Source organism: Globicephala melas, chromosome 3, assembly GCF_963455315.2.
Source record: "Globicephala melas chromosome 3, mGloMel1.2, whole genome shotgun sequence".
NCBI lineage: Eukaryota > Metazoa > Chordata > Mammalia > Artiodactyla > Delphinidae > Globicephala > Globicephala melas.
Genome location: NC_083316.1, coordinates 160,703,570 through 160,713,551, shown reverse-complemented (window position 1 = coordinate 160,713,551; position 9,982 = coordinate 160,703,570). Strand labels below are relative to the sequence as shown.

Here is a 9,982-nt window from a genome sequence, read left to right as displayed (position 1 = left end):
CCCGGGCAGCGGCGGCCGCAGCAGGAAATCGGGGCTGGGCCCCGCTGGCGCCGGCGCGCGATTCCATCCCAATCCCCGTCCCAGCCGAGCGATCCTAGGGCCGGACCATGGACTCAACAGAGCCGGGTAGGCAGCCCGGGATACGGGATCAGAGAGGGGCCTCCCCCGACAGTATCCTACTCCCTAAATCAATGAGGGGCCCCGCCTATCCCTCTCCGTCCAGAGAGCCGGGAGAGGAGTTCCTGAATGGGGAGGACACGGGCATGCTCCACTGTGGGAACCCCCAAGCTGAGGAGGACCCAGGAAACCAGTCCCTGATCCCCCCTCCCCCTTTGGAGTCTTCACCCCGGATGCCTGGGGGAGGGGGCCCAGGAAGGGGAAGTGGCCGCTTCTGCTTCTGATATTTGTGATGGGGGCAGGGTGTCACGACGGCTGATGGAGAGGGCAACGCGGCAGGATCCCCACCCGGCTACTCCATTGCCCGGGGAGGGGGACATGCTGATCTGGGCTCCCTAGAAGTGGTGCCTGCGACAGAAATGTGGCAAGGTCCGACTTCGTTTCCGCCTGTCTTTGTGTCTCTGCTTTGCATATTGATTGTCATTTGGTCTTTATGCCTCTTGTGGTTTCAGGCTGGCTGTGTGTGTTTCTGTGGCAGGCCATGTGCCGTTCTGTCCCACGTGTATTTCCATCTGTCTGGGCTGAGGTCCATGTGGTTCCATTGTCAAGCCGGCTCTGTCCCGGGAGACAGTGTGGCTGTATCTAGGATGTCTGTTTTGTCGCTTTGCTTCTGGGCCAATGCATGTGTGGGTGTCTCTGCTCCTCTAAGCAGCTGTCTCTGTGTTGGGTTGTGCCTGAGTCCATCTGCCTGTCCCAAGTCGGGCCCCACCCAAGCCCACACTCCCTCCATCCCAGCTCAGACACCCACGCCATCCTATACTCCCCATGGGAACAGAACACTCTCTCTCTTCCCTTTCCCTCTCTCCCTCTCTCTCCCCCCCCCCCCCGCCCCCGCCCCACCCCGACCCTCCAAACAACCTGCCAAAGTGCTGTGGGTGGAGGGAGGCTTCCATTGGCCCATGTGTGATACTCCCCTCCCCAAGGGCTACCCTCAGCTCCTGAGAGCAGGAAGAGATACAGTGATATCTTCCGGAGCCTGGACAACCTCGAGATCTCACTTGGGAACGTGTGAGTCTGTGCCTGAGTAACCCCAAATTCCACCAGGATCCCCCAAATCCCTAACCATTTAGGTTCCTGAAACCCCATTAGGAACCTGCAACTTCTGGATCCTCAAAACACCTGAATATCCCAAAATTCAACCCCCCAAATCCACCTGAAATCCCCAAAGTGATCCTAGGGCCCCCACGTATCCTTCTTGTGACCCTTGTGACCCCTTAAAACACTTGAGAGCTTTATAATCCCACTCTGAACCCCAAAGTTACCTGGGATCCTTCAAATTCTATCTCAAGTCCCATAAAAAAAAGCTCACCTACTTTCCCCTCTAAAGCCCCATCCCTCAGGACTCCTAGATACAATAGACGTCACAGAGGTGATATCTAGGACCATCCCCAAACTGCCTTGGGGCCCCCAGCACCCCTAGGTGGGACAGACTGGGTGGAGGGTCTGACACCTCCTGACACCCTTACCTCCCAGGACCCTTGAGATGCTGGCTGGAGACCCTGTGCTTTCAGGAGATCCAGAACCTGACAAGACCCCCACAGCCACTTTGGTGAGGGATGGGACCAAGGGGACAGGGAGGAGGGGACCTCGGAGGAGGGGGTCTGAGGAAGGTGGAGCTCCTGCCCTGCTTGTTCCTGAATGCTGTCTCCCTCCCCCTCAGACGAGTGAAACCAACCGTTGGAGTGGTCCCTCCCCAGAGGATCCTGCACCCCTTACAGGTAGGGGGGCTTTGAGGCCAAGCGAGGTGGGGGGGGGCAGAAAGGAGTCATTCCATCATCAACTGCCTATTCCATGCACCAGGGACACGGCAGTGCACACAACAGATCTGAACCCCTGTACTCAGGGAGCCCCCAGTCTGAGTGGAGAATCAGTGTAAAACAACCTGGACAAATGAGAACAAGGGGGTGTTTGGGGAAGCCATAGGGTGTAGAACAGGGTCCACTGGTCTGGTTTGAGGGCTCAGGGAAGGCTTCCACGGGAGGGTTCAGAGGTCAGAGTTCCAACCGTCTGCCCCAGGGGAGGAACTGGACTTGCGGCTCATTCGGACCAAGGGGGGTGTGGATGCAGCCCTGGAGTATGCTAAGACCTGGAGCCGCTACGCCAAGGAGCTGCTGGCCTGGACTGAGAAGAGAGCCAGCCATGGTGAGGGCCCCTTCTACCGGGTCCCAGGCCCTGCCCAGACCCTGCAGTGCTCACACCCTGCCTGACTCACACCCCTGCTGTCTGCCCCCAGAGCTGGAGTTTGCCAAAAACATCATGAAGATTGCTGAGGCGGGAAAGGTGTCCATCCACCAGCAGGTAGCCATGAGCTCACCACCCCCCCCAGAGCCCAGTCTCTCCAGAACCCCAGCCAGATACCCCTAGATCCTCAGCATCCTCCAACACCAGACGGCCTCTCCCCACCCTCAGAGCCACATGCCACTGCAGTACATCTACACCCTGTTTCTGGAGCACGACCTCAGCCTGGGAGCCCTGGCCATGGAGACAGTGGCCCAGCAGAAAAGAGACTACTACCAGGTGAGGGGGTCCTTCATGCATTATTCCCTCCACAACCCCCTGGAGGAAGGCACCGTTACCATCAGCACCATTTGCTGATGAGGAAGCTGAGACCCGGGGATGCTGAGGAACTTGCCCAAGGTTACCCAGCAGAGATTCGAACCAGGCTTCCTGTGCTATTGCGAAACCGTGCTTTTGTTCTTCTGCGGGCCACGGGACGAGGTGCCAAGTGTGCCCAGGAAGAGAGCCTTGGCATCTTTGGGTCTAGGCACAAAGGATGGAGGTGACCACTGAGATTTTCTGGAGACACTGGGCTAGGGGAGGGCAGAGGTCTTCTGGGTGAGAAGACCCAGGAGAGAGAGTGCAGACCCAGAAAAGGGTCCAAAGGATGAAAGACATGTGGCCCCAGTGAATGCAATGATCGAGTAGCCCTGAGGCAGCATCCCCATTCCCCATCCTTCCCAGCCCCTGGCTGCCAAACGGACTGAGATTGAGAAGTGGCGGAAGGAGTTTAAAGAGCAGTGGATGAAAGAGCAGAAGCGGATGGTAAGGTCTAGGGTGGGGGGCTGGGGAAGCGGACTGGGGAAGGAGATGAAGAAGCAGTGACCGCGTCCCTCCTCCACCCACAGAATGAGGCGGTGCAGGCACTGCGGCGGGCCCAGCTCCAGTATGTGCAGCGCAGCGAGGACCTGCGGGTGCGCTCCCAGGCGTCCCCCGAAGACCCGGCCCCCCAGGCCCAGCCGGGACCCAACAAGCAGCAGGAGCGGCGGCGGCGCTCGCGAGAGGAGGCCCAGACCAAGGTGGGGACTCGGCTCCGTGCCCCCCTGTGCTTCGGCACCCCCGGTCCCACGATCTGTCCCACACACGCTCCCTGCCTTTTTCTCTCCAGGCGCTGGAGGCCGAGGCGCTGTACCAGGCCTGCGTCCGCGAGGCCAATGCGCGGCAGCAGGACCTGGAGGCCGCCAAGCAGCGGATCGTATCACACGTGCGCAAACTGGTGCTGCAGGGGGACGAAGTGCTGAGGCGGGTGAGACCCTAACCTGACGGCTGCCCACCACACTCATTCGCCCTGGCTAGGCGCCTCCTGCCCCTAAACCACCTCCAGAGCACCAGGACCCGCTCCCTCTTGCTGGACAGTCAGTTCCGCCCCCCAGACCCTGACTGCACTTCCCCCTCGGCCCCCTCCCAGGGGGTCCTACCCCCAAGATGACCCACCCTGGTTCTGACCACACCCCCAACCCCAGCTGCGGGCTCCTGTCCCTAAGCCACCTCCCACTGCCCGGCCCCGCCCCCAAACCTGGACCGAGCTGGTATCTCTCAGGGTCAGGCCATGCCCCAGGCTCCCAGGCCCAGCCCCTCTCTCACCTGAGGCCTCCGCCCCACAGGTGACCCTGGGATTGTTCGGGCTGCGAGGGGCTCAGGCAGAACGCGGCCCCCGCGCCTTCGCCGCCCTGGCCGAGTGCTGCGCGCCCTTTGAGCCGGGCCAGCGATACCAGGAGTTCGTGAGGGCGCTGCGGCCCGACGCCCCACCGCCCCTGCCACCAGCCTTCTCTTTCCAGGAGTTCACGCACGGGTGGGTCCCCAGGAGCGGGGTCAGGTAGGAGCCAAGCAGGTGGGTGGGGTTGTCCCAGTCATGGGAGAGTTGGGAATTTGGGGCTACTGCACTGGGGGCCATGATGCTCATGGCCATAAGGGCTTGCAGACCCAAGTACTTGGAGTTGGGGCCTAAACGGGATGCCAGGGTGATGTCATCCCAGGCAAGTTTCCTGGTTATCAGAGCCCTCAAACCTCTCCTTTCAGTTCCCCTCTGGACACAAGAAAGAAGCTCTCTGGAGCCCCACCTCCACCGCTGGATGAGAGTGCAGCTGAGCCAGGCCCTTGGGAGGACACTGGCACAGGCTGGCAGGGTGAGTGCCGTGAAGGGCAGGCAGGAGTGGTGCTGGGGCAGGAGGCCACACCTAACTGACCTGTCCCCTCCTAGGAACTCTGGGCCCCACTCTGGCCAGTGATGTGGACAGCATGGGTGGTGGCAGCGAGCCTCGGTCCCAGGACTCTCCCACTTCCAGCCCAGGTGGGACCATCCTCCAGCCCCTGGCCAGGCTCTGACCCTCAGTCTCAAACCCATTCTTTGACCTCTGACCTACCCTGCAACCCTGACCTATTTTCTCAACCTCTGACCCATTCTCTTGATCCAACTTCTGAACCACCCCCCAGGTTCTTCAACCCCTAACTCCTGACCTGTCTGACCCACCCCCTCCTGACCTCTGACCCTTTCCCCAAGGGCATCTGTGGGTGGTTTTGGAAGGCCAAAAACCAGGAATGTTTCCTTAGCCTTGGAGCCTCCCCATGACCTCTGTGACCCCCAACCTCTGTAACCCTCTGACTCCAGGCTCTGGCACGAGGCGGCTGGTGAAGGTCTCGTCCACAGGCACCGAATCTTCAGATGACTTGGAGGAGCGAGACCCTGGTGAGGCTGGAAGCAGGTAGGGGTGGGGTGGGGGTGGACTAGGCACTCCTGACCCTGTCTCCCTGCAGACCTGGGAGATGGGCTGGAGAACGGGCCAGGCACCCCGTTCAAGAAGTGGACACTGTCCAACGCGGCCCAGACCCACCGGCTGCGGCGGCTGCGGGGCCCAGCCAAGTGCCGAGAGTGCGAGGCTTTCATGGTCAGCGGAACCGAGTGCGAGGAGGTGTGGCCTGGGCCGATGACCTAATGACCTCTGCTGAACCCCAGTGACCTCTCTGACCCCAGGCATCTCTCTGACCTGAGATCCCTAAGACCTTCCCACCCCTGGGACCTGCCCTGATCTGATGATCTCCTATGAGCCCCCTGCTCCCTGAGGATCCCTGTGACCTTCTCTTCCCCCACTGACCCCCGATGACCTCCCTGACCCTGTGACCTTTCCCTCAGTGCTTTCTGACCTGCCACAAGCGCTGCCTGGAGACTCTACTGATCCTTTGCGGACATAAGCGGCTCCCAGCCCGGACCCCCCTCTTTGGGGTCAACTTCCTGCAACTGCCCAGGGACTTCCCGGAGGAGGTGCCCCTTGTGATCACCAGGTGCACCACCGAGATAGAACAGCGCGCCCTGAGTGTGCAGGTGCCACCTTGACCCTTGACCACCCCCAAGAGTGAGTGACCCAGCCCTCTCAATGGCCAGATTGCAAGCCAGCTGTCCAACTTCCCACCCCTGCCCTTCAGGGCATTTATAGGGTCAGCGGGTCCCGGGTCCGCGTGGAACGGCTGTGCCAGGCTTTTGAGAACGGCCGAGCATTGGTTGACCTGTCAGGGAACTCGCCTCACGATGTCTCGAGTGTTCTCAAGCGATTCCTCCAGGAGGTGGGTGCTCAGCAGCTCAGGAGTCAGAGGCCGGGTGGGCTCAGACTGAGGACCCTCTGTAGCCCACCCACACCCATGTCCCCCCTGCCATTCCACCCCCAGCTCACTGACCCCGTGGTCCCCTTCCACCTCTACGACGCCTTCATCTCTCTGGCTAAGACCCTGCATGCAGACCCTGGGCACGACCCTGGGACCCCCAGCCCCAGCCCTGAGGTTATCCGCTCGCTGAAGAACCTCTTGGTGCAGCTGCCTGACTCTAACTACAACACCCTGCGGCACCTGGTGGCCCATCTATTCAGGTGTGCACTGTCCTTGACCTTGACACATGACTTCTGACCTGAGGCACGGATCCAGGACTCCTTCCTTGGACATGTGACCACTGATCCCTGACCTCTGACCTTTGAATGTGTTTTCTGAGCTCTGAAACTTAATACATGACTCCTGACTTTGTATGCTGACCCCTGACCCCCATTGCCAGGCATGTGGCTGCTGGTCGTACACAATGACTGGGACCACTTACCCATGACTTGGGCAAGCTGCCACTAGCCTGGCTTGCAGATCCTACCCGATGACCAATAACCATACCCTCTGTGCCCTGACCCTTCTCCTCACACTGTCCCCAGGGTGGCTGCACAGTATGAGGAGAACAAGATGTCTGCCAACAACCTGGGCATTGTGTTTGGGCCGACACTGTTGAGGCTGCCGGACGGTCCAGGGGTAGCCAGCGCCGGCCCCGTCACCTGCCTGCTAGACTCCGTGCACCAGGCCCAGCTCATCGAGTTCCTCATTGTACACTATGAGCAGATCTTCGGGGTTGATGACCTCTTCCTGGCCACTGAGCCCCTGCCCCGAGACCCCAGCCCACCCCCTACGACCCTCCCAACCAGCCCCCAGCCACCATACTCACAACCTGCCCTGGATGCCCTGCCCATATCCCTAGCCTCGGACCCCAACCCAGACACCATGCCCCTTAGTGCCCTGGAGAAGCATCCCGAGACCACGCCCACAGAGGTAAGGAATCTGCTGGGCCCACAGACATGGGGAGAGCCTTCTCTCCATTTAATCCTCTCTCTCTCCTGTCTTCCTTCCTTCCTTTCCCTTGAAATTTGTCTATTTCATTCCCTTTCTCCTTTCCTTATTTACCCTGCACTCATTCTGAAAGGAAAGGTAAGGAATGGAGTGGTGGGAAATAATGGAGTAACAACAGGGTAGAGCCTTGCAGAGATACTAACATGAGTACCATTCATTCCTTCAACAGAATATTTATTGAACACCTACTATGTGCCAAGCGTTGCTCTAGGCATTGTTCTAGGCATCAGTTAGCAAAATATTCAAAGACTCCATCCTCTTGGTTGCCTACCTTCTAGTGGGAAAGAAACCAACAATAAACAAGAAATATGATACAAAGTCAGTTATACAGGATGTTACAAGGTGATGAATACTATAGAAAAAAGAAAGGGTAGGGTAAAGTAGGGGACATCAAGGGCACCAAGGTGAGAGGTGGTGGGCAGTTTGTAGCAGTAAATAGGATGTTGTGAGTGGGTCTCATGGAGAAGATGGGTTTGAGCAAAGACTGGAAGGATGTGAGGGGGGAGTAAGCCAGGTGGAGATCAGGGGAAGGGTGTTCCAGGCAAAGGGAACAGCCAGTACAAAGGCCCTGAGGTGGGACCATGCCTGGTGTATTCAGGGCAGAGCCCCATGCTGTAATGAATGAGTGAGGGGAAGGTGGAAGGAAGTGAGGCCAAAGAGGGCTGTGCAAGCCTCCATAGACTGCACGCCTACAATGCAGGGGTGCTTGCATAGTAATTGCCCTAAGAGGTAAATACTGTTAATGAAAACCATTTACAGATGAGACTCTTAGGGGAGGCTTTCTGACCCTCAGATCCTGATACACTTAGCATTCCCGAGAGCTAGGATCTCCCCTGCAGCACCCCAGAGCTGGGAAAGCTGCTGCTGGTGAGGTGTGGGACTCTGAGAACTGGAATACCTCAGAAAGTGCTCCGGACACAGAGAAAGAATTCCAACTGCTATTAGCATTTAGCGAAAGGATGAACTAAAAGATATTCAGATAAGCTAAAAAGCAGGCCTGAAATTGCAGAAAGTAGAGCAGGATGAAGACCGGTAGTTCACCCATTCCTAATGCAGAGAAGGCTGTCACTTTCCGGGCTGGTCCTCTGTTGAACAAAGGCATCCTGCCCTCACAGAGCCCACAGTTGAGATTAATGACACTGCTGTTCACAGGAGGACAAGCAGTACACTCTCAAGGGCATCATCTCTCCCCAGATACCAGAACTGCAAGGGAACTTTTGCATGTCTGCGAGTCTCAAAGAACTGGCATTTTATTGCTGGAGGTCTCATTCTTGGGTTTCTTCTTGCAGATTCCAACTCTGCAGAGGGACCAGGAAGAGGAAGTAACCAAAGACACCAAAAATGAGGGAGAGGAAGGTGAGTGTGTTGTGGGGTAGCCCAGGGGTTCTGGGGTTGCCCCTGCCTTGGGGTAGCTTGGCTGAATGATGACAATGGGGGAGGGGTGTATCCAGAGGACTTAGGGGTGCTCAGCATTGACCACTCTATCCCACAGTGTCCAGCCAAGGCCCTGAGGACTCACCCCTGGGGACACAGTCCCGTGGCCACTTCAGCCGCCAGCCAGTGAAGTATCCCCGGGGGGGTGTACGGCCTGTCACCCACCAGCTGTCCTGCTTGGCCGTGGTGGCTTCCAAATTGTGCGAGGAGACCCCTGTCACATCAGTGCCCCAAGGGAGCTTGCGGAGGCCAAGACCCGGCCCTGCCGCCACCTCCCGTGAGGGCAGCCCTCTGCGCCGCACCCCACTGCCCAAGCATTTTGAGATCACGCAGGAGACGGCCCGGCTACTCTCCAAGCTGCACAACGAGTCTGTGCCCAAGGCCACCTGCTGCCCAGGCACCCAGCCTGAGGAAGCTGAGGACCATTTCTGACTATCCCAGCACTCTGACCAAGAAGCCCAGGACTGAGAAGATGGACCCAACATCCCAGGAGTTCAATGTTGGGGTGTCTGGAGAGTTCCTATGGGGAAAGACTACATGGCCTAGGGGAGAACTAAAACCCTTCAGCAGCAATGTACCAGGATCCCCCCCCCCCACTAGACACAGGTCAATGTCAAGTGACAGGGCCACTCAGGTTCAGAGGTCACTCAGGGTCAATACAGATCATGGGGTCCTTGAGGTCCACCCTAGTCTCTGACCCCTAGGATAGGGGTGCTTTTTGCTACTTTGGTTGTTGCCACTCCCCCATCTCTGTCTGCCTCCTTAGCTGATCCCAAGTGACCACATATTGGAGGATGTGGGCAACCCACACTCAACATCCTGCCTGAGGTCTGGTGGCCTCTGAATAAACTGTGTCCTTTATAACCTTGAGTGTCTTTCTTTGCCAGGGAAGGGTGACAGGGGAGGTCGGTGAGGCAGCATCTTTTTGCCCCATTTTACCGACCAGGGAAATCAAAGCCCCCTTTCTTTCATCTCAGAACACCCCGAGCACCTACATGCAGTAGAGGCTGGGCCTGGGCACCTGGCTGAGTCACACCGGGCCGGCCCTCCCGGAGCTCAGCGTGCGATCCGGTCCTGCACAATCAAACAAACATAACTAAGTGCAGATAACCGAGACAATGGGGCTGTGTGCTCTCGGTCGTGGGAGTCCAGGGCCGCCACAGGCGTGGGCCGGGCAGGGAACAGCGCTGCCGGGGGCTGGATTTCGAGAAACCTGAGTGCGGCCAGAGTCAGCTGAGGCCAGAGGTCTGCGGGTCAAGGAAGGCTGCGTCGCGCGGTAGCTCTAAGCCGGCGAAGCCAAGGAGGGGCTGGGGTCGTGGCGGTGGGAGCCGGGTCGGATCAGGGCGTGGCTTAGAACTCGGCGACGGATTGGACACGAGGGAGCGGGCGGGGTGGGGCCGGGGCAGGGGCGCAGACCCTGAGACCACCCGGAGGTGGGCCCGGGCGG

General features: G+C 58.7%; 1 protein-coding gene across 4 annotated transcripts; it reads left to right on the top strand.

The window, feature by feature from the left end:
- Positions 1 to 2: 2 nt before the first annotated feature.
- On the top strand, positions 3 to 9,399 carry GMIP (GEM interacting protein). Of its 4 annotated transcripts, none has more exons than XM_030879992.3 (21): positions 3 to 126; positions 1,101 to 1,185; positions 1,651 to 1,726; positions 1,838 to 1,895; positions 2,194 to 2,319; positions 2,411 to 2,475; positions 2,587 to 2,694; positions 3,139 to 3,219; positions 3,303 to 3,473; positions 3,563 to 3,700; positions 4,059 to 4,246; positions 4,474 to 4,580; positions 4,655 to 4,744; positions 5,063 to 5,140; positions 5,209 to 5,363; positions 5,585 to 5,773; positions 5,875 to 6,012; positions 6,115 to 6,311; positions 6,636 to 7,023; positions 8,391 to 8,457; positions 8,594 to 9,399. In XM_030879992.3, the coding sequence occupies exons 1-21, from the start codon at positions 108 to 110 to the stop codon at positions 8,965 to 8,967; spliced, it is 2,898 nt and encodes a 965-aa protein (XP_030735852.1). In that variant the 5' UTR covers positions 3 to 107; the 3' UTR covers positions 8,968 to 9,399. The 4 variants fall into 4 exon arrangements, with proteins under 4 accessions (XP_030735852.1, XP_030735850.1, XP_030735847.2 ...); XM_030879990.3 differs by having other exon boundaries at positions 4,059 to 4,270; XM_030879987.3 differs by lacking the exon at positions 3 to 126 and having other exon boundaries at positions 1,030 to 1,183; positions 4,059 to 4,270.
- The last annotated feature ends 583 nt before the right edge of the window (positions 9,400 to 9,982 follow it).

Bases quoted from the DNA above. Each gene is read 5' to 3' on its own strand.
- GMIP (XM_030879987.3), top strand. From the start codon at position 1,077: ATGTGTGATACTCCCCTCCCCAAGGGCTACCCTCAGCTCCTGAGAGCA. The intron at 4,581-4,654 runs GTGAGTGCCGTG...GTCCCCTCCTAG, and splicing joins CACTGGCACAGGCTGGCAGG to GAACTCTGGGCCCCACTCTG. The intron at 8,458-8,593 runs GTGAGTGTGTTG...TCTATCCCACAG, and splicing joins CAAAAATGAGGGAGAGGAAG to TGTCCAGCCAAGGCCCTGAG.